General features: G+C 38.3%; 1 protein-coding gene across 10 annotated transcripts in view; it reads right to left on the bottom strand.

The window, feature by feature from the left end:
- The window catches only part of LOC119647833 (neural-cadherin), a 1,165,868-nt gene that overhangs the window by 156,695 nt on the left and 983,949 nt on the right, over positions 1–25,224 (bottom strand). For 8 of the 10 annotated variants that reach the window (XM_038049090.1, XM_038049099.1, XM_038049081.1 and 5 more), the window contains 2 exons: positions 9,327–9,442; positions 2,681–2,845 (listed from right to left, as the gene is read on the bottom strand). In XM_038049090.1, the coding sequence (XP_037905018.1) occupies positions 2,681–2,845; positions 9,327–9,442 (281 nt within the window). The remainder of the gene's footprint in view (positions 1–2,680; positions 2,846–9,326; positions 9,443–25,224) is intronic. The other 2 variants (XM_038049114.1, XM_038049108.1) reach the window with 1 other exon arrangement.

The following is a 25,224-nucleotide window of genomic DNA, read 5'->3' as shown; positions in this document are numbered from 1 at the left end:
TGCTTTATCTTTAAACGCGATTTCGAAGAATTTGCCAGTTTTTTTATTTTGTATAATGATATAATTGATAAATAGCAATAACTTTGTAACCGATTTGAAACTTGTGCCAATACTGCATCCGACTAGACTATGTGTCAGCTATCTAACGCAGTTTATCTCGTTTCGATATCAAATTTTCTGCCTGTAAAACGTCATTTGCGGAAAGTGTTCCTGCACTATTTTTCCTTGAAGAAAAATGCATCCGAATCGCATCAACCGCTTATGAAAGCATACGGGCGATCATGTTTCCACTTCGCATATGCCATGGTTTTAGTGGTTCAAATGTGACAACTTCAGTGTGGAAAAAAGAAGGAAAAGACCACACACGACCGAAGAAGAAGATCGAAGATGCAGAACTGCAAGCAGTATTGGATACAGACTCCTGTCAAACGAAACAGCAACTTAAGAGTCGATCGATCATCTATTGCATACCACCTAAAAGCCACATGAATTGTCTGAGAGAGCCATTGGAAGACATCTGCGATTATGCGAATTGCTCCTTGAAAGGCAGTTCCTGCATCGGTGATGAAAAGTGGATCTACCACGACAATACAAATCGCAAGAAATCATTGGTTTCACGGGGCCAGCCATTGTATCGCCAGCCAAGATGAGGAGTTCTTCCGACGCGGAATTCATATGCTGTCAGAAAGATGGGTTAAGGTTATAGCCAACGATGGAAAATATAATGAATAATAAATATTTTGTTAAATAAAGCAACAAATGCGTTTACTTGGAACAAAAAAAAACAAACAAATAGTATGGCTTCTACTAGAAATATTAGGATAATTGATTATTTTTGTTGTGTTATTCAGTTGACATGTCGTTTTCCCAATAATGATTTCCAAATTTTTGGTTTGTTGCATTTTTATAGCTTTTAATAAATCGGTTGAAATTCGATTTTTTTAAAACATGATTTTGTAATTTTAACAACTATCAAAACAAAATAAAAAGTCCTGGGAAAACAGGCAACGCAACACAAATTAAATGCATATTCCACATTTTTAGATGGCCGAATTCTTACCACAAAATCGACTATGACATTTTGGCAGTGATGAGAACAAGAACACTCCAGGTCAATAATGAAACATAAAAAAATAAAATCTCAATTATCCTCGGTCGTGCTTTCGTAATTAATTCCCAAAAATAGGCTCGAATTTTCGATTCAAAAGTAGTTGATCCCTTTAAAGGCTTCAAATCACTATTGGAGAAGCTTCGCCAAATATCGCTAACAATATAGTGAACCAGCCCGGTGGGTAACTCAATGATTTTAAACGTTGAATCCTCAGGTGAACTTTTGAGACAATGAGGATGGACGGGGAATTGGGACGTAGCAGTAAGTGAACCAGAAACCGCCATTCATACTATCATCCAGAAGCTCCAGGGCAGGTCATGAAGACCATATGAACGACAAAGGAATTCTCAGGCAATTACCCAAAGGACAGTTAGAACATGAAAACCCCCGAATTAAAATCGAGGTCTTAGTGGAGAATGTAAACTATGGTACATGCAGTTTGGTTTTCGAAATTCTAAGCCAAGGTTGTTTGACCGAGGAGGATGTAGACAAATATTTCGGAAGGCTAAGATTGTAGAGCTAGAAAACATGTGCAAAATATCTCATAGGGTTTTATAAACGATCGAAAATATAATAATTTTTTTACAGGGTATGCAACATCCTTTTTTTCTGTGGCTTTTGTTTCGTTGCAGAGTCGACATATCTGAATCGAATTCCCCATTTTTGTCGGTCATAGGCTTGGTCCGGAGGAAGCGAGAGGCTTTCAAATCATATAGCATATCAAGTCATTGTTGTTTTGTTCTCGTTAGCGAAAATTGCATGACATCAAAGACGCCTCTATCTCAATTTTCTCAAAGATAATCAAACAGTAGATTGGTAGTTCTGTGTGGAGACCAAATAAATTGCCTATAATATTGTCTAAATATATGCATAGCGTATGGAGCAATTTATAAACACTTACATATGCACATTATTGCCACAAAATATATTCAATCAAAAACAGAAAATAATCATGGTCGTAGAAGCACTGCCATCAATATATTTGGACAGGCTTATTCCTTCCTTTAAGAACACATTTGGGAACCTGAAGATGGTTAAGAAATACATACTTAATTACATACAAAACGCCATTAAATGGTTAGTTTTCCAGCGAACATATGAAATTGTATCCACTATTTCGTTGTTTGGGTCTATGTGAATATACCTGAACAGATTTTTCAACCGCTTTAACCAATTTACATAAACAGCTGAACATATTTATCAAAACAAAAGTGCTGGTTACTTTGTTACTAGCAAATATTTACTTATAATAAAACGAGCTTATGGAAAATTAACAAAAAGAACACTTCTTAATACACCAGCTTCAAACACACCAGCTATCTACTCCTAAGAAAACAGAATTACTACAAATATCAAAAGTACTGAGTGATGAAACAATCTCATCTCAATATCAAATTATAAAAACCAATTTAAGAGTGTATTGGCAGAAAAAAGAAGCTTTCTGGAAGCTTGGAAATTCTGCCTACAAAACAAGAACAAACATTTTGAAGTGCACAATGAAAATGAATATTTGAACGTGCTCAACATCATCTGCATCTCGGGAAAATATTCTGTAAGAAAAATGTTGACCTGTAGAACACGTTTGGGTAGATTCCTGTCATCTTCCTCGGTGATTTGAGTACGATATGTCGGCCGTTCAAATACAGGTGGATTATCGTTAACATCTTTCACGTGAATTATCACCGTTGTATAGTTTTCCTTAAGATTATCGGATGCCGCTAAACGAAGTTCATACTAAGCATAGGAAGTACGAAGAATGAAAAATGTTAAGCCCGTTTTTTATGAAGCTGTATCGATAGAAACTTAGTTAAATATAGACTGGACCTTTTAACTTTTCAATTTTTTTTTAACGAATGATAAATTACTCACGTCTCCTAGTGACAATAGCAATTTAAATTAATCTGGGACGCCTTTCTACTCACCGCAGGACAATGGTAGACCAAAACTAAAGCTCCACAATAATTATCATTAAATCTCATCAATTTATTATTTAAGCACATCAATTCCCGCTCGTTGGTTCGGGGGAAGTCCTGTCCATTAACAATCTCTAAACATCCCCAAGCTCCGTGAATATATAATCTTGACGCATATTCCTCTGTTTACTTTCTTGATGTAAATATAACTCCATAAAATGAGAGTAAAACAGCAGCGAGGACTAATCGTAAATTCAAGACAAGATTAATTACATCCCGCCCCACTCTACTTGCGGGGGAGGTTTTTTTTTACTGAATAAACACTCTGGCCGCAGTGTGTGTACATATATTAAGTCTCTACCACTCATCTTGCGTCCAGTCCACGTCCGAAGTTTGTTTGGGAAATTTTAAATTCAAAATAAGTATCGCGCCCGGAGACTCTGACAAGGAAAAAGTGGATTGCAAGGAAGTAAGTTTTTTTGGGCTGCCAGAGAATGATAGCCTTGAAACATGGCTTTTGGTACGAATATCACATCCAATTTATAATCCGGAGGCTTGACGTGTTCAAAAGTTTTATTCACATCAGCAGCTCTGACGGTGGACAGCCATGCCTGAGCGTCTTCTCGGGCTAGAATTTGTTTGGACAGCTTTATTAAATGCATGAATTTGTACTGGGCGTGGGTTTCAGTTGAAGGTGAACCCTGCGTAGTTGCGAAAAAATGTATGTATATGTATGTAGTTTGTTGTTGATAGAGAACCGGAGGTCATGTCAGTTCACCAAAAGTCCTACCAATCGCAAAAAGCCGTAAATTGGACACTCCTTTGGCAAAACGCGCGACTATTTATTATTTTTTACTTAACAGGGCGTTATCTAGTGGCCAAAGGAGCATTTCATTAAACACTAAGAAACACTCAGCCAAACCTACTGGTAAGAAGCAATAGATTTTCACACGGCCAAATAAAGCCTCCGCTGTTAATAGATCGGGAGCACAGTTCAAGTTCAAAATCAAGGTACTACCCTTGTATGTACTGTACGTGAGTAACTTTGACAAGTTGTGACGTAAAAAAATTATAGGCAGAGAACATAATCTTTCTATATTTCGGGCTTGTTAGCCTGACCAACAATTCCTCGCTGGCAACAGCTCTGAAACGAAGACCAGTCATCGATTTGACGGAATTGAATATGTGCCATAAATCACCGTGGAATAGTGTCTTTATGCCAGACACAAGTCGTTTATGTCTCTAACTTTACTGCCTTTAACACCTTATTCCCCTCCTATCAGTGCTAAAAATTATTATATATGGCTACATGAGGGGAAACAAATACACTCCTCTGTTTGCACCTCGTACTTTAAACTTATGTTTAGACACTCATCTCACTGTGATGAGCCATAGGCCCAACACGAATAGGTATAACCATGCAAAGACCTCAATGAAATGACTACGAAAGAAAATTATCGGGTCAGAAAGCAGTAATGCTAAGCAGATTTAAGAGCCCAGATTTGAAGCAATAAAATCCAAAGGCATACGACAATATAAAGACGGCAAATAGTCACCGGTTCTCAAGTTTTACACAATGAAGAGAATGACTAGAAGCTAGCAGCTAAGTAGCTAAGCTAAGTATCTCTTACAGCTCTAATGAGAAGGTGAAAAAAAATACGGAGAAGAGGACGGAGAATGGAGACCTTAATAGCATATAATTCGTACTCCAGGATTGGATTTCCATTTTCGGAGCTTTCTTTCTATCACCTTGAAATATGGTTAAATAGTCAAATCATTAACAACAGGAAATATGTCAAAATGATTTGATGAAGATAATGTGAAGAAAATGAACACTTAGAATGAAATTTGGAATATGACACTGAATCCGTGACAAACAAACTTCAAATGAGGTTTAGTCATCCACTTTGAAGTCCCACCAGACCTCCCGTGACAGTCTACTCAATAGTGCGCAGCGGGTGTGCTTAGCTATAATGAAAGAAAAACAGGATAATATGGGCCACGAAGGAAATTAGAAACTGTGCAATCTGGGCAGCTAGAAGAAGAAGCAACCAACATTTCTATCGGAAGATTCATCAGAACACATTTCAATAAAGTCAATGTCTACTATGACTACATATACAACAACAATCAAAACGATACGCAGAACTTTTCACGCGTTTGATTGCAAAACGTCAAACATCTGCAATACTTTCCTTCCACCATACAAATTCAAGTAATTCGCTAGGAAACGTTAAGTGTACTCAAATCACATGGCGAATGAGTAAACATTACATTCATGGTCATTACTTAGATATTATTGTTCAGAATGACGTAAAAGAGATACGTGATGTACTCAATCAACATATCATATCAAACGAAGCAAACATAATCCAAAATGTTTACTGAAAGAATAATTTTGTGGTATTGGAAACCGACCACGTTGTCACGGGCTAATTATCAGTGTCATAAATAGAATGTGGTATACCTCAATGTTTGGATACGCTGAAATCCGCTGTCCCCAAAGTTTGGTGGAATGAAGAGATTAGACACCAGCGCATTGATCATGCGAATCCGTCGTTAGTAATCCCTAAAGGGAGTATACAGCAAAGGGAGGCAAAGATCTAGTGCTCAGTACTACTTAGTTCCATAGCTAAGAGCGTTGCCCATGCAACATTAGTAGACAATAAAGCAACCCGAAACAAGAGAATGTAAAAATTTACTACTAGTTGCTGGTACTGCTTCCAAAGGACGATGAACCTTGTGCTATCTCATTTCGTATTGTAAGGCTTGAGGAACCTTCTGAAACAGGCTGACTCCGAGTATACCTACAACAGGAAGTGCGTCCGAATAACTGTACGAGTTTTATATTCAATGGTGGTTGACATCAATACTATGGTTACCCTTGTACATTGACATAATACTAAACTCTCGGGTCAATTTCAAAAAGAATCTTAACTAAGTGAGTGAGAAAGCGAGAGGAATAATAACGGAAGTATTGAGAATCCGAGATTTGTTTTACTAAGTGGAAGAAACGGATGATTGTTACGCTTCCGAAAAGGGCACTCGGGTACTGGGTGTGATAATTGGATAATTGCATGCGTCGTGACCTCACAAAGATGATAGATAAAATAATTACGGAACCCATCAAAAAACATCTCGACAATTCGATCAAAAAACAAACTCTAGATTCTCTTGCAATAACGACATCAGCGCCTTTTGGATTATTTTAGAATAGTGATGATGATTCGCTTCATCTGCTCTTCATCGATTTCGAGGAAGTCTTCAATACCGTCAACAGACAGTGTTTGCTTAAGCGTGGTAAGGTCTCTGTAGAGTGGAACTCTCTGATATTATTCTCCCCGTATGCATCAGGAGAGTAAACCACATTTTCTCCGTAATAGGTAAGTATCTTCCCTCTTTCGAGGAAGTATGGGATGGCTAATCCTTATTTTTTCCACGCAGGCCATCAATAACCATTTGATTGCATAGAGAAAGTACGTCTTTGAAAGTTTTCTTGCCATTGTGCGGAGAAGGAGAGAGGGCGCTAAATTTATTTGCAGCTTGCAAAACAGTACATCGCAATCGAAAATCGAACGTCTTTTGAATTTTCAAAGTAGATAAATTTTCACAAAGATATCTTGCAGCCTACCAATAATTTCCCACAGGTTTTATACATATAATTTTTAAGGTTGAAACATTTCCATGCTAAAAGTGGTTAGCCATTTAACAAAGAGTGTCTAAACATCCGCAAGCTTGAGACTAATAAAAGGTTATGATAATTTGAAATAGAGAATAGAGTATCTCAATTTAGAATTGAAAAGGGTGAACCCAATAGAACCATTGGTATCGTCTGAGACCGATGGAACAGTAGCGTTGATTGAAAAGACTGGCAGACGAGAACCTTATACCACGAAAAACCGTAGCCAATCAAGCTTATTTGTTTTAATAGAAAACCTGGGAATACATCCCCTAAGCAGACCACTCCAGTCAGATGATTCTTTATAATCTACTGTGGTGTGTGCAGCTTATATGCATTACAAAGTAATTGAAGCTTTCCGAATGTTTTTCTAGACAGCAAAGGAACACTCAGTAAAGTCTGTTCTGCAGCAGTTGAGGAAGTCTGTCGCAGGAATGCTGCCGGGTAGGATGTATCAACGGTAGAAATTTAAGCTGGACTAGTATGATATATATCTTTGCAAACATACCCACAAACTTTTGAGGATAATGACCTAAATCGACTTCAATTTTTATGTCCTTACAGGCGCGAAAATTCGCCTTATGCTTAATTCTAAACTAGACCCAAACATGTACATCACAAGGACGCAATCGTACTGCAGCAGTTGGAATGGCAATTTACCTCCATTTGTACTCTAAGGATTCATCATCAGAAAAGAAAGTAATACCAAATCTGAAAAAAAAATCGATAATCTGCACAAAACTGTAGTTGTTCAGATTAATGTGGGTCTGACGTCCATATAACATTCAAATGCAAGGTCGGGTAAACCCTACTTCTCCGTTAAAGTTTTACTTTAATTCATATGAGGTGCTCAACCGTCACCCAACAAATTGGTTCATTAATAGTAATAGGATTGGAGCGTGTTATTATTTCTAAAACAAAAACGTCTTACCAAATAGTGGAAGGCAAAATTTGAAATAGACATGAAAATGCCAGAAGTCAAGCCAACCAGACAAAGCACGTAAATTCTAATGCGAATTTGTTCAAAATGACAATTGCTGACCGGGTTAATAGCCGGTTGATGGTTCCTCCGCCTGACTAGTAATATAAAAGGGTAGAAAACTGAAACGATATAATGAGGATATTACGAGCTGCTTCGGCAACTCAAGCCACTCTACTCGGGCTAATTCAAATGTTTACATGTAATTCCTAAGATTATCTGGAATTTTAGATGGTTGTGGACCTAACTAAAGAAAAGATTATTATCACATAGGAGGAAATGTCTTGGTACTATGCAAAGGCCGTGTCTGTTAAACTATATGAAAAATGTTGGAATGTGCTAGAGAATATCAATAAAACTAAAGAATGTCCTGAAGGGGATCTAGGGACAAATGAGGCCACTGAAAACAATTTATAGAATTTGGAAGGAAAAAGATTAATATTGTGCTAGCTGTCGGGCATGATTTTGATATGAAAGAGTAACAAGTATAACAACAAAGTACTATTAAAATGATTTTCAAGAAGTTTTTTTTTATTTCAATAAGTACGCAATTAACAGAATATTTCTATTTGGAACTAATTATTCCACCTATAATTCCCAGATCCATAGTTAAATACTAAAATATGTACTGTTACTGCAGTAGATATCTAGTAAGAAAACTTAGCCAGGAAGTCTCAAACTTCCCCCAACATTACGTTCTTGGTGATATGACGTATACATAGTCATTAACAAGTGCCGCTGAAATAATGCATAACATTTTTAATATTCACTAAGCCCTCCCACCCGCTCCAAGCTATAACTGCTTACCATATAAGATGCTGAGCTATTAACACCCTCGACCCCCAAAAATTATGACAAACTGGCAACTGATGAAAATTATGCAAACCACGACTGTGAGCTGATAAAACAAAACTGTATCTCACCCCCTTTATATAAATCTATTAAATATGGAGCTTAAAAGGAAGCATTTACCACTTCACTCGGGGATCCTGTTCAGTTTTCCTGGTTAAGTGTAATCATGAACACAGAAATTAATTATAAAATAATGTTAATACCAGTTTACCTTTTAAGAATTTTCCTGATAATTAAAACTTGCGCAACATCTTCTGAAATTCAAGCACCTAGATCCTTTCTTCCTTGATTGCATAGTGAGAAATTGAAATTTAACAATTCATTCTTGGCAAACTTTCTTATAGAGAACCACGTGGACTGTTTAAGTATAAACTAGAGAAGGTAAAGATACAAGTATCCAGTAATTGACTATAACTCGCCTAGTGTTACGAGCACATCGTTAAAAGTTGTTGGAAGATGGATAATGACAGAGCTTGTCCTTTTAAATGTAATGTCAGGATAACGATTGAAAACAAAAGCATCTGAGTAATTTATCGTCTTAATGATTCTTTTAGTAGCTTCCTAGTTGTCATTTATTAACTAGTGTATTCCTCAAAAAAAGTTACAAACGCGAAAGATAGTGCATCCCTACGTCAAAGGAGCGTTGAACTGTAAAACGGTTTGGTAAAGAAGGTCCAGTCTATACAGGTTCATATGCATTATTTTATATTTCATTTTTGGAACTTTGTTCATTTCATTGAAATTTTATATAATGTTAGGTGATCATGTAATTAATAAGGAAGCAAGGCTTACCCTTCGCCTTGTTTCGTAGTCAAGAGCGCCAGCGACATAAATGGCGCCCGTCATATTCTTTACTGCGAAGGCACCGCCTATGTTACCGCTTGTGATCTCGTATCGAATACGCGAGGCTGAAATAAATCAAATCAATTAAATTAGTAAAAATTGCAAAATATTGTAAAATTGAATTATTAACTTGACAAAAAGGTTCTCTAATTTACATTCTTATTGTCAATGCCAAACCACCAAAGGCTTGAATTTCTGATTCGCAAAAAGTATTATATTTTCTTCCTGGTGATAAATCATTACATTAGGAAAAAGGTAATGGAAAATATATGGCTGCCATAGCGCTTATGCGAGTAGAGGGGCACCGCGTTCTCTCTAAGAACTGCCTAAAAACTTATACTTTTCCTTCACTGCTCTGCAGCCCGTAGTTCTAAGGAGACCACCCGTAGATAATCCTGTAATAGTGGGTTCCATGTGCATAACTCACAAAAGAGTTATTGCTCTTTCTCATTGTGTGACCTACTCTCTAAATTTGCATGCACTACTCCCATATAACAGCAGAGAGAGAAAATTGCCATGGAACAGTCTTGATGTTGTCTTGAAGATGACTGCCCAAAACAGGGGTAGCGAACTCAGTATCCAGGATCAATGCTTTTAGCCACTGGCGAACTATGCTATGCAATTGCTTTACGCATCAGTACAACCTTGGCAAAGTGGCACCTTGCCACCGAACTCTACCGCAATGTCCTATGGTTACCCTCTATGGTTTTATGCTGATAGATTACCAGAAACAAAAAAGTGTGCCTGGAGATAATGAAGCCGAAGGTATTGCAATGGATTAGTGGCGGAACTCGCAATGATCATGCCCGAAATTAAGAGATCCGCAATCGAGTTGCGGGAGAGGCATCTTCGATGATATGAGCATGTGATTCGCACTAGTTAAGATTGGTCTGAACATTGAAGTCGATGGGAAACTACCAAAAGGCTAACTCAAATATCGATGACTGCATACGCTAAGTAGGAATTTGAGAGCCTTTCCACTCCAGGCAGACTAGACGGAGAAAAGTGACGAACTCAATCTAGGCGAGACGAGCCCATTACCGAACAGGATAAGGGTAATCAAGAAGAAGAAGAATGTCTCAATCGACATCAAGTGTGGGGTACACGTCGGCAGAAACCACACTTCCCAGCCATACAAACTATTTGAGACATTCGATATTCTGCCTATCAATCGATTCTATGTTGTCCCTTTAAAAGCTAAATGTGAATAAGGGCCCCTTGGACATCAGCTTTTAGTGAAAGGTAGCAAAAAAACAAATTTAGTAATACCATATCTGCATTTTCTAATAGGATAACTTTCTATGGAATTCCATTAAATCAATAAGGTAATTCTTTTTAGTCTGAAGCTAAAATAAATGCAGATTAGTGTTATCTTTAGGACTCAGTTTCGTAATTCACCAATTCAGATTTTTCATGAATTATACGAATATAACTAATAAATGGTTTTCTTTTTATGAAACGATCCTTACGACACATGAAGGATTTTCGCTATCAACAGAAGTATTGCAACTTCTTTAAACTACTTTAAAGAATAGTTAGGTATGATCGAATTATTGAAGGTAATGCAGACCAAGCCTCCCAACATATGGGATGGTAAAGGTATTAACAAAGAACCTTGGTGGTGGTAAGATGCAATACAGATACAAACTGAAAAATCCATACAAATCCTGAACGCTCTGGATTGTCCGCCCAATTACAGTTGTTCAACTTAATAGTGTATTTAATCCAATAACCCATGAGTTGCATTGAAATGTAAATTCGCGCATTTGCTAATTTAATCTGGAAATGCTGATATTTCCAAAGTTACTTGTATTTTTGTGGAAAAAATGACAACTGTCCAAATATTAGCATGTATTTACAATTTAAAAAAAAAAATAAGTATACCAGTGAAAGAAAAGTGCAAGTTTTTAGTCCAGGCTGCTAAGAAAACTTTGGGCCGGAAAATTTCTTCTTATCCCTTAGCCTCCGTTAGAGCTAGCTACAGTATTCCAGCCCCTATTACGGAGCACCTATTATGGAGCAAAGATCTTTGTCAAGTTCTATAGAAGTCCGGAAACTTTTTAACATACCTGAGCGTATGGAGCAAGCACATGGTAAACTTGTTGAAGATATACGAAACGCAGCGAAATAGGCAACTAGAAAATTTGTGAGTAGAAATTTGGAAAACACGTGAGCCTGGAGCAGAATAGATAAAAAAGTATTTAAGAAAAGGCAACTCGCCGAACGTTGGAGAAACAAATATTTTTCTTAAACAGTTTTTCTTCTTGAATGTATTTGAGTCTAAGCTCATGTTTGTGGAAATTATAGGTCACTTTTAGTGGAAGTATTGGTTTCAATAAGGACAGAAAAGAGTAGCTAGGGTAGCGCTAAGGACACACATCTTCGGTACGAATGACCTCATGCAATACCCGCTACCTCGGAGCGTCTTCCTGAAAAATTCCATCAAGGGTCCTCCTCGATCGTGGAGAGTACGCGTTCATTTTGAACATCGGTGGCAAGCCCAAAACGGTCTTCTTAGACAGGCTGAAGCCTCTGTCCAAGGAGTGCCGTGTACGTTTTGTCGACCCGGCCGAGTAGTCACAGCGCAGATACTCTCGCCGAAATTGACGCCCAGAAAGAGAGTGGGCGATATCGCGGCCGTTGAAAAAGATTGGGTAGTTGGCGTGAAAAAAAAAAACGAAAAAATAATTTCACTAATTCATTTTAATTTTATGACCTAAATAGTTCCAATTTTTAATAAATTATAAACCAACGTTTGAGTTTTGTGCGGAGCTCTTATTTTGCCTTTACCAGAAGTGAGACAGATTGTTTTTCAATTTTCTGGATCCAAATTAGAGACATCTCGCCCTAAATATGAACTAACTCTCTCAACAAAGGCAAGTCCCATTAGATGTGATCTTTACTGATAATATTTTTTTTTTAATTTTGAAGTCAATAGAGCAGTTGATATAGATTTTATGCTAATCTGAACACGCAAATGATAAATATGTGAAACGTTCCAACAGGGGAACTCTAGAAAAGTAATCTCTCCGCTCCTTTCGAATATAATTTTGAATATAGTGTGAAAAGTTTTAGAAAGCAGTGGTTTGACTGCCCTTGCTAAGTTCCTAAAGATATTATGAGCAGTGATACCACTTGCTTTAAGCTAAACGACTCAATGGCACACAGGATCCTCACTCTGTATGCCATTTTAATATTTGAATTTAATAACATGCTCATGTTAACGGAGTACTAAAGCACGAATCTTTAATAAACCCATGCAACAGAAGATCAAAATTTCTGCTATGAACAGTTAATTAGGGATTTGATCACTTTCGGATTCATCTTCTTCACGCAAATCTTCGCTAGACAAATGCAGAATTACGCTTATGCCGCTGTACATGGGCAGAATCTCGGTGCCTAAAACGATCTTAGTAATATCCCAACTTTCTAGTTGCTTAGTGTCTACAAACTGAAATTGACGAGAAAAATTTTCTCTACAAGAATCAGTCATCGCAATACTAATGTCCTACAGCTGTAGTAATCCTCTGTTCAGTAGAGAAAGTAGAGTAGAGAGTACACTGGCTGTCATTCCATTCTTAACACGTCCCTAAACCCAATTAAAAGGGTTCACTCTCCTTCCCATTCTTCCGACCAAATAAACTGATTATAGCGACCCAAAATTTTCAAATGTTGTTTGATAGAAAATTATGCAGAACTGATTGAATGATGCAAGAAATCCTCAACAGGAAGTTCCAATGAACAGCAAACATAATGGAAAGGGTGGCGAAACTAAATGCCAGCTTCGATACTTGCAGGTAATTTATTAGTTGCAGAGAATACTTAGGAACTATAAGGACATAGAGACTACTGCGAAGCCTCTTTTCCCCTGCAGATCATATGAACAAACAATATGGAATTGGGTTGCCTCCTTCCTAAAAACACTACAGATTATATGAACGACTCTGGACTAACAGACAAGATTACACTATATAACGACTTATCCAGTATAACTTCCTATTTTCCATACCTTATACAAGAACTTGTTGTTGGGTTGTTGGCGGGGTAGTCAGGGGCCTAAACTTCCAACATAATGACCTGTTGTATGCCAATGGCAGCGATTGACCCCGCTCCTGCATGGTAGTTTCCAAAGACGTGTGTGTGTGTGGCGACACCACATCGGCTAAGCTAACCATAAATAGTCAACAGCGAGATAAAGAGATACTACGGTGCTCTGCGTATTTTCCTTATGACGCAGAAGACGTTCCCAGTGGAACATTCATCAGAGCTATCCAATATGCCAAAAGTAGAGGCATGGGGATAATACCAGGATGTAATGTCAACGCTCACCACATATGCTGGGGAAGTTCGAACATCAATGCAAGAGAATCGAGACTATTGGAGTATCTAGTAGGAACCGAATCGTAGATCTTTAATTTGGATAATGAACCCACTTTCTTTAACGTAGTCAGGCGAGAGGTCATCAACATCACGGTGGCATCTCCTGACATCGTGGCTCTGGTCGGAGAGTGGAGGATATCGAACGATATCACACCCTCGGATCACAGACGCATAGATTTCGTAATAGGCATGGATCCACCTCCTCCCACTCCATTTCAGAATCCGCGGAATAGAATTGAGCGCCCGAGTCATGATCCCTGGGAAGCGCATCAAATCCATTGTTGGACGGGACTAGTTATGTTCACTAGGAACGTCAGGTGGGGCAGCTATACGCTACCCACCTTACCAGGGGCGGAAATCCAGCTGACACAAACAGTCATGTATTTAGGAGTACATTTCGACTCCAAGTTAACATGGAATCTAGGAACAGTATCAGAAATCCTGCAGATTGCTGTGATGCTGTAGGAACGCGATAGGTAAAACCTGGAGACTTTCACCAAAACGGATATACTGGATGTATACATCCATAATAAAACCCATTTTGATGTATGCATGCATCGTCTGGTGGCCACGACTGAACTTTACTAACAGCAGGAAGCTGCTAACGCAGATTCAGAGACCAAGTTACCTAAGTATCACAGGAGCAATGAGTACTACGCCGAATGCGGCACTTGAAGCTATCCTAAACTTACCCCCATTCACTTGGAGATGAAACGGAAAGCAGCCAATGACGCATATAAACTCAATACCATTGAGGCGTGCAAATGCGGCCAATTAATTGTACGGTCATGCGTCTATCTGCAAATTCATTGACAAACATATGGTTTCCAGATTCGTTTTGAAAAGACATACACTGTCATAATCACTGAAAGAGAAGAATGGTCGACAAATGGCGACAAATGAGTCTTTTCAGATTACAGACCTAATAATCTTCACCGACGGGTCAGTCATGGAGGGTGGATCGAGCGCAGGAGTGTTCTCGAAGAATCCGATTATACAGCTGGCCCGACCCCTCGGCAAAACGACGACCATATTCCAGGCGGAGATATATGCCATTTCATTGGACACAGAAGAATGTCTGCGACAAAAATGGAGGGGTCGCACCATTCGAATCTGTTTCGACAGTCGGGCGGCATTATCAGCAGTAAATAGCAACGACATATCAAGCCAGTTGGTGTGGAGTTGTCTTGAGGTGCTGCTGAAATTTGGCCAACGGAACGAAACATTCCTGATGTGGGTGCCGAGGCATTCCAACATCACTGGTAATGAGGAGGCTGACCGACTGTCTCGCCGAGGGTCTAGATCCACAATGGTGGGGCCAGAACCAGCTCTTAGAATCCGACCATCTACTGTCAAGTCTACTCTGAAGGGCGAAATTGCAAGGATTCACGCAGCTGAATGGAGAAGTTTGGACTCTTGCCGGCCATCGAAAATCCTTGTGAAAGAGCCTAGGGCCACCAGAGCGGCATTTTTGTTGTCCCTTAAGAAGTGGGACATGAAAACCCTAGTAGGGCTTTTAACGGGACACTGCTCCTTAAACTACCATATGGAAAAGTTGGGGTAGTGGTTTCGGCTATGTGCAGCCAATATGAGGAGGGGGAGGAGACATCCCTACACTTTTTATGCAGCTGCCCGGCATCCCCAGATCTCAGACGAAGACACTTTGACAAGGTTTTCTTCAGTGAAGAATCTGCACTCTCTCTGCTTCTGTTCCCAGATTCACTACAGCCTGCGAACACCGTAGTGATGGTGGTATTGGAGCAATTGTACATCAAAAATGTATATGCGTTGGTACTGGACGAAAGATAAACACCTTTTCAACATTACTTCTCGCCATCTGCAATTTTACGGAAGTTTCGGGTTATTTCATCACTTTCGTGGCCCTTCTTAATGAAAAGAATATGCTGGAGAAATGCTGACTCAAGAACGATTTTCTACTGCTAGCTGCTCCTTTAGTGGTGGAGAAATAATATAAAATTAGGGGTAATCGAAAAATCGGGGAAAACTCGTTAAGAAGGGAGGGGCAAGCTGTATGCAAGTCAAGGATTCAGAAAATTTGAAGAAAAGATATTTGATGTAAAACTTTAAGCAGAATTCATGAAAAAAGAAACGAAACTTGTTATCATCGGATCAAAGGGAAGAAAGCTCTTCAAAATTATACAAAGGTTAGGGGCTGAAAACATCTAGAAATTGGCGACAAATAGATTTAAAAAACTTATGCTGACTTCGAAGAACAATTCGAGATTTAGTGAACACCAGTTTGAAGAAGACAAACTGAAAAGCTGGTTGGTTGGACGTGTTATGGTGGTTGGCAATAATAAGAAGAAATAATTTCATTAAGTCGATTATCCTGAAAAAACTCCAAATCTAAGCTTTTGACTCCAATCACAATGCCGCTTAACACTCTCTAATCCCCTGCACGAATAGGCAGAATTCATTCATTTAGCAAAGTATTTCGATTTATCGAAATTGTTAGTTACAAGGCAATTGTTCTTTTGTCCACCTCTAGCTTTAGCCTTTAGCAGCCAATTGATAATAAATTCTTTAATGAGCTAATTGTGCAAATTCAGAAAATAGGGGAAATAGTATATGAATTGCGGTTTTGTCCAGGGTAGAGGCAACTCATCAGATGCTGCCTCACCTCCGGCTTGAGAAAAGCGTGACCGAAGTGGCTATTAGGTGGTATTTCCCCGTTTCATAAATTTGAAAACACACATGAGTAGAGGAGAAAAACCACTTAGTAAAATTCAGACCTAAGCCGGCCGAAGCTAAATTAAACAATTCCCAAATAAGTATCTAATGGCAACAGGCTTTTCGCGTCCTCTGAAACAGAATTTGTTCCACACAGAAAACTCTATATATTTTCTATTGGGCCCCACAAGGAGGCTATATTTCTCTTTAAGAAACAACTATCAAAAGCAGAGAACAGAAGAAACAATCTGTTCGCTATTTACGAAATTATTTCATACAGACACGCATTTCCACAAAATTGTGATTAGCCCACTATTAACTATGTCGATTGCCACTTAAAAGCTAAACGTCCATGCTGGTCCCATTACCAGGCCGTTTTAGTTCCGCCACAGTTCTCTCTAAGAAGAAAAGTCCTCCACGAACTGATTGTAAGATTAATTCTACCACAACTCCTTACTTACACAAAGTAATCGTTTTGCTGTTTTATTGAAAAATGTTTGCTCAGATAATGAATTTATGAACCAGTTACCAGAGCGGAAGGGATTTGGTAATGACCAATCATTTGCATTCAGAATTCAAAGAGAAAATGCAAATTCCGACAAATCCGAATGCTCCTAGAAGAGAATTTTCGTATTTTCACAGCAAAATCCTTTGAGTTTACGAAATTCTCAACAACTAGCAATTCAAAGAAGATTATGGTTAGTAGGAATACGATGAGTGGTGGCGATAGTAAAGTTTTTGGTAGGAAGAATGCTCCAGACAAACTCACTTTGGATTTCCTGTTTCTGCACAAAGAGCTGTTTACTGCTTTCCGTTGACCGCTTAAGACTTTAAGCTCCATTAAAAATGTTAATTTGTAAATGGACATGCAAACCGTATCTGCATAATGAAAGGATAGATTGAATGCAGCTGACAAGATAGTACAAACGGTTTTCATATGGAGTCAATAGAGTCGGTGCCCTAAAGAGCCTTTGTGCTCAAAGTTAAATAAACGTCCGGCATGTGAGCATATGAAATTCCTTTTCATTTCCAGCACATGTGTTGATTCACAAAGGAATATATACACTTCCTTTTGTGTGCCAAGCTGCAAATACAATACAAAGATAACATGCGTTGGATATAACTGTCAGATAAGTGAAGCCCCTATTTCCTTTTTAAACACAGTAAACATTTTTTACCCTTTCCGGTACATTCGAAGAGGAAGCCAGCTTATTTTTACCCCTCCAACGTTGAAGGTAACCAGATCAATGGAAGACAAATTAATCTTGCCCACCATCAACCAACGAATTTTGTCAGGGTTAATATCATTCATCCAACTTTTGTAGTACTATTATACATAATCCCATTTTCTGCAACGTTTAAAACTCTTTGCGCTTTCATCACGTACTTAGCTTAATACACGCGTTAATCGTCCACGGTGAAAAGTAGTCGCACAATGATAGCTTCTAATTTTGCTTTATTTGACGAAACAAACGGTTTTGAATCACTGCTTTTAAAACCTTGCTCCATCGTGGTTGCAAGACGGGATGTGTATTCGTTGAATCTGACTTATTTTTACAGAATTGTGTTCACAATGGAACGTAGTAATCCTAAACAAGGCCATTGCATGATTTTCCTAAACTAGGACATTGTATGCTTGCTGCTTCAAAGGGCACACAACAAAGTCACATTATCATTAATTTTCCTCAACTTGCTTCCTCTAACTGGTGAATAAGAGGTCAATTAGTTGTTAGCCCTTTTTCGAGTTGCAGGGAATAAAAGCAGCCATAATGAACACTTGTTGAAAGTCAAATATGAAAGATGTAACCCTTTTGTTAAAACAAACCCTTTTCTTCCCAAATTAGTTAGTTAGTTGTACCCGCTTGCAGTCTCAACCAGTAATAGGAATATTTTCTTACATTGTAGGTGTTTACAGGGCATCAGTTATCAAATGTCTACTTTTACAACATACGCATGGCATGTTGACTCCTAGGGTTGATTGAAACCCTATTATGTGTGATAATACGAACTAGCATGAAAACAAACGCCAATCCTTCATTTTATCCGGTAACACGTAAAGTAAAATTCAAACTTTAGCACTACGTGCCCATCCAACTACCCAAGATTGAAAAGTACCCACCAATCCTCTAGAAGCTGCCATTGGGTGAAATTCCTACAGTATACCAATAACTTCAAACGCGGTAAAATTCGCCTAAGATTTTTAAATTTAATTGAATTTTTAATTTTTTCAACCCTTAAGGTAGGCGATTGTTCTAGGCCCGGAAATGAACAGGCCGAAGAGCTGAAACCCGTCAGTGAAAATCCCCTCTGCACCCATACATAAAAATGATACCATCTTGAAGTGTAATATCACATTATTATCACCGAGCGCAATGTTTGCGGAGGTAGAATGTCAGCCTCTCAATCTCGTTGCTCTGGGTTCAAATGCCAGTCGTCATGGGTACCTGTATCACTTGCACAGCGTCAAGTAATAAGAGGAAGCATTCAGCATGATGATAGTGAAACTGAAGCACAGTTTGACTATGTGGATGCTCTATCTCCATTAAGGCAATATCAACAATATCACCAAGTTCGACCCAAATATCACACACATATTTTAAAATGCCGGTACCGTGGTGATATACTACAAAACATCATCATTTTTCATAGTACAAGTGACGGTGGCGGTTGTCAAGTTTCGATCTGATGCCGAATATCCCTTGCGAATCTATTAGTGTTATGATTGATTGTTGAGTTGAGAATTGTTTGTGATGTGGTTACTTTTAACTGTGACGAGCGATTCTTTACTTACTTACATATATACTTGTGAATGATAAATAATGATCGTTCCGAAGAATCATGATCCCCTGTTCTCGGCATGTGAAAATATTTCACTACTATGTGAGGCTTTTTTTGCTTTTTTGCATCCTTCTCTCTATTTGACGCTGCCATACATTTTATACTATCAAAGTGATGAATGCAAGGTAAATACCACTTTACTTTATAATATCGGCGGGCGAGAATTAATATTTGAAGTTGGTTATATAACATCGCATGGATGATAAGGGCAAGGAAAGGTGATATTTGTGACATTACATTACTTACTAAGGTGATATTTCACCCACCTCTGCGGATTATTGGAACCTCCAATGCATCTACATTCTTCCACCCTGATATATACGTCATTAAACTGCCTAAAACTGTTCCCTGAAATCACTCTACTCTATTCTTATGATAAAACAACCGAGAAGTTACTATCTTCTCTAATAGGTTCTTATACCCAGGTACAATGCTTCTAATCTCCTAAACCAAACGATTTACGCCATCACTAGTTGACCTACCCAGCCTCAATACCTAAGCTAATCCCATAGTGTCTCAAGGTTGAATTAGTAGGGGTTGTGGTTGTATGAAAGTCAACAATACGTGTGGCGGTGATTTCCACTAAATCTTTCAAAATACATATAAGGTATAGGTAGGCTACCAACCATGATCTTCGTCTTCTTTTTCATTTGATTACGGTGTAAGGTCATAGGCCTAATCTGCGGATTGTTGAAGCCTTCATTTCAGATGTGCTAATGGTGTATTATGTCACTGGTCGAACTCTTTGTCTTGATTTCCGCGCGAGGCTCCGTTTATTGTCTTTGATAATCGGCGAAGACTCAAAACCACAGAGTGTAACAAGAAGACCAGATGCGAAATGCCAATCCATTTAAGTTGCGGTAATTTATTACCAACTTCATAGTGCATTTCACCATTGGCTGACAGCAATGATCAAAGATTCTTAAAGTGTGCAGTTTTCTTCAGATCGTTCGTATTGGCAATAATATTGCCTGTTTCATTGGCAATTAAACGCCTTCTATAAATCCAGGAATGCAAGATGCAAAGGGTCATGCTTCTCACGGTGTTTCCCCATGAGTAACCGTGCAACATGTATTGCACCGGTGATTCTGCAGTTCTTATCAAACCCAGTTTACTTTAAAGTTACTTGAAAGATGTCCTAAATGGGTTTTGTCCAGAATGCGTTCAAAAATTTTCCTGTTAAGGAAAATCTTCTGCTAGATTGCTTTTTATCCTTTTTCTGAACTCACTGAACTAGAAGTTGTCTTTTTCTCCCCCAAATATACAAGTCGTTTTGAGGCAGTACGTCAACCATTAACTACCTACTACCCGTATTACCGGCTAGACTAATAACTTGTAAATTGAAGGACTGGAATTCAGCTTTCTCTTTGATTTTCAAGAAGTAGACGGAACCTCCCCGTAAACTATCACTAAAGAGAATTAAAATTGATTGACGACACTCCCCTGTACACCCACCAGTGGAAGAAAATGACCGCGGAACGAGAAGCCGAGATATAGGAATAGATGATTAAGAAGATTATAGTGGAAGACATCAAAAATCCATTACAAGTGATTCTGGAGAGTGAACAAGCCGGTCAATTTCCAATGACCGTAGTGCTTCGGAATGACAATCCTAGCTTGTACAGTATATAATGTTGGAAAAGATCGCGGAAAACCGAAACAAACTCTACCCAAGATCCATTTAAAAGAAGTTCTAGGTTCCTGAAATCACCATCCATAGGAGCGATTTCTTTTCACAGTAGTGGCTGAATAATTCCTAGGTGGATTCTGACGTATTTAGTGGAAGGAAAGACCGAGCAGAGCAGTATTTGTCTCACCTGATGAACCAGCCACCAAAACGCATGAAAAATGTAGCTGACATTTTCCAAAAGTAAAAAAATAGAAAGAACTTATCAAAAAAGTAACAACCTAAGAACAACAACAAACAAGCAAGAAAAAACTTCCTATATCGCTGAAAACTAAACTAACGAAAATACCCGTGAAAATCGATACTATATCTACCTAGTAAATATCCAAATTCAGTAGAAATTGTAGAGTTCAGAAAGAGAAAATGACTCCCCCAGAAATAAAAATTATTTTCAAAAAGATACAAATGCCCCAACAGATATTTTTCCAGAGTGAAAACTCACATACCGTTATAGTGAGTTTCCCATCAAATCGTTGCGAGCGAAATTAGGTCATGTTAGACGGCAAGTTTCTTCGAACAAATGGTTTAAATCCCTCGATTATGGCCAATTTGAATGGAGGGATAACAATAATAATCCTTGGCGCGACAATCCAAATGGATCAAGATCTTGAAGCGTATTCATTCAAGAGCGTAACGGTACACTACAGTGCACTGTAGGAGGCAATATGGTCTGCATTTCGCTCGTTCGAGATTATTACCCTGATTTGGCTCAGCTACTCATTCACAGTTAAGTTGACTACTATTCGACATCCAGTCACGATACAAATCTCTCTGCCACGAGTGACATGTTAACCGGGACCTTCCACTGAGCCATCTGGACACAGTGTAGAAGAAGAAGAAGAAGGCTAAAAAGATATAGAAAATATAGCGACGAGGGATACTTCGTGAAGGACTCCAATTTCGAGGCACAGCGTAGGTTGTACAAAGGGAAAGATGTGGATTCTTTTCATATTCCAAATAACAGCAAACCGCAGATGCTAAAAGACGTTGCTAAATAAAGTTGGTCAAAATTAGCCTAAGCTGTTCTGAAATGACTCAGGACCTTCGTAGGTAGATCATCTAAGAGTCATGTTTTGTGGTAGCGATGCACCTACAGTTGTTACAATTCTCCTAGAGCAACAATACCACAATATAAGGAGAAGCTAGATAGTTTGTTATTGCACGGTAGACACTCGTGACAATAACTCGGGTCAATTTTAATGCATCAGCCTTGAAAAACAAAACCATTTTCCACGGAAAGGGTTTGCTCGATTCATTATTTTCAGCATGTCAGTGCCACTTTGTCAAGAACGTTCTCGGCACACAGCTAATGACTACTGGCCAACAGATAGAACGAAGCGTCGGCGGAAGGAGTACTTGGTGGGCAACCGCGCTGGAACAACAATACCGAGGTAATTCTAAGGGTGCTATACGTTGAAGTAAGCACTGCCTAAAAGTTATAATAAATAAGGTTTATGAGCACAGTATATCTAACAGGCAGTATCCACACTCAATGAACCGGACTTGCGAATGTATTAGGGAAGCTTATCCGTACACATTATAGGCTCTCAACATCTGTCAGTAGCTACAAGTGGTTTAGTGCCTATGATGTTTACGGATAAGCTTCCCCAAGAACGGTCCATCGAGTGCAAGTCGGGTCATTGAGTGTGGGTACTACTTATTAGATGTACTTTGGTATATGGACACTAGTGACATACCCAGTTTAATTTACTGAGCACAGCCAGGCTATAGAATAAATGAAACTCTAGAGCTGGTTGTTTTGTGAGAGTTTTCGGTCACTAGAACGTGACGGTGAGTAGTTTATGGTGGAAAGACTGGTTGCTTCCCTCCCAGTGCAAAAGTAGCAATCCGTATCACCCAGGCGCATCTTTCTCATATCATCCAATTCGTCGTTTTGACTCCATGCTGCCAATGTCGGAGAAGGTGATACACAATAGGATGGTCATTTTCATCGAGAATACAGGTGGAAAGCAGGGAGTGGTGAAGGGTGGTGAATTTAGGTTAAGATGGAAACTGCTGAATGGTACTACACGTCGAAAATTATTTTAATTCATTCGACTGGGGTTGAATTAAGGGTACTTCCGCAAAATTTGATATCAGCTATTTAACCCCATTATTCGAGAATTATTTCTCGGAATCCTCTGGCACAATGAGGGACTGAAGAAGCACATCGTTACGACAGGACTTCCTTAGGGTGCAATATTCATTTCAATATTCGTATGAAAGGTTGGTAAACATTTTCGCTCCGGAAACAATTATCACTTTTATGGATGGCCAAGTAGCGCAAGAAGTATATTGGACTATATGCAAGTGAAATCACTCATATCATCAAATCTATATAGCAAATAGTCAAACTGTATCTGGCGAAGGAAAGGGAGGTCTGCAGTTGAGCTGCATGAAAACAATACAATATTCGGATCGACTCAAAATCCACTAAAAATTAAATAATTGGGAATGGTAATCGATAAGAAACTAAATTTTAAATGGCACTTGTATTATGCCCAGGAAAAGCAGAAAGGGTTAGGTCAAATTTAGTCCGGTTAAGTCCTAATAAAAGAAGGTACTGTAGTCGTTAATTGCCGGCTATTTTGGCAGGAATGGTGCACGCATTTGTAACTTTGAAAAAAATAAATTTTTATAACATTTTTCTTAAGTATAACTATCTGAGAATACGTCCTTAAAATTTCAAATCGATCCGAATAAAATTCACTTGGCAGAGAACAATTCGTGCCGTAAATGGCCTGAAGTTGAAACTGTAAACGCGTTTTTCTTCAAATGATATGTTGGAAGCCGGTGACCAAAATTATTCAGACACTACTAAACCAAACTTTTTGAAACTTAACAGGCTTATTAAATACATAAAAAATAGTATTAAAACTTTCGACCTTTTTCAATAAAAAAAGGGGCCGGTTCATACCCCAAAAACGACTGTTTTTAGTGAACAATCGAATCATTTACTTTTACTGTTCGCCATTTTAAAAAAAATGCATACTTTTTTAAACCCTTCCACCAAACAGTGTAGTGTTATTTAACTAAATCCATGGACATTTTTTTGTTCAGGTGATCCAGTTCGCCACAATTTTGGTCACGGCAAAACATTAAAATAAAAGTACATTTTTTGACAGCCATATATAACACAACAATGCAATATTGTTCAAATTAAAAATTATTAAAAATTGTTAAAAGTATGCACTTTAAAATAATATAACGATCGTATAAAAAAATGTTCGCATTTTCTTAAAAAAATCATGAAAATAACCTGAGTTAATCTATTAAGGAGTAATCTATAACACGATATTATAATACAACAAATATAAAATAGCTATTGCCCCTGATACTTTTAGTTTTCCCCAATAATAAAAATACGTAACTTTTCTTCTACTTTCTACTTAGCTCAGCAGACGACAGCACTTTAAAGTACACGCAGCTTCTTTGGGACAGACCATTCACTAGTTGCATTGCTAGGGAAACCACTTTCATCAATCCGACGAAGTCATCTCGACCCATAAAGGGGTCTTAAATTTTGAAGACAATACCACCCAGGATATTTCCTATCAATTTCCAGCCATAAGTGCTATTTTTAGATCCTTCTATTTGTCTGCCCTTGGTATCACCATTACCTAAATAAGTAAAGGGTTGATATAAAAGTTGTTGACAAATTATTCCCATTAATTTTGTGGCTTCACCCATTCTGTTCTGGCTAACTCATATTAAAAGCAGTATTCAACGCCCATTTTGGCAAGCCTTGAATTCCATCCGTAGCTAGTTTCAGTTTTTTTTTATTTTTTTATGAATAGTGTATCCGCACCAATATAAAGTTCTCATTGTACCATTTGCTTTCAGTTCACCCTCCAGAAGCATACAAACTACGTGGTCATTCCATTTTAACGGTCCCTTAATTGGTCGTCAATTAGGAGTGCGGAATATAATCCCCGTAATCTCTTTCCCCAGATAAAGTTGTAAAGTAATTTCTGCTATATATGATAGCTCCCAACTACACGACTCTCCTCGGAATAACGTCCTTATATCAGAAATCAAACAGCTCTAAATGTAAGTGGATGGCGATCCTAAAACCTCAATTTTCATGCTCTTCCTAGCAAAACCTCTTCAAACGAATGCAAGCTAACCGTAGTACTCCGTTCAACCCATACGTATACGTATGCATATACTGCGGTACAGGAAGGATAATTTGGTTTATATATGTGCGCTCTTTACTTTAAAGTGATGATAATATCATAAAAATTCAACAGG

Source organism: Hermetia illucens, chromosome 1 (genome assembly GCF_905115235.1).
Source record: "Hermetia illucens chromosome 1, iHerIll2.2.curated.20191125, whole genome shotgun sequence".
In the NCBI taxonomy this organism is placed as follows: Eukaryota; Metazoa; Arthropoda; class Insecta; order Diptera; family Stratiomyidae; genus Hermetia; species Hermetia illucens.
Note: the sequence above shows the minus strand (reverse complement) of the source record. Positions and strands in the feature narration are given on the sequence as shown.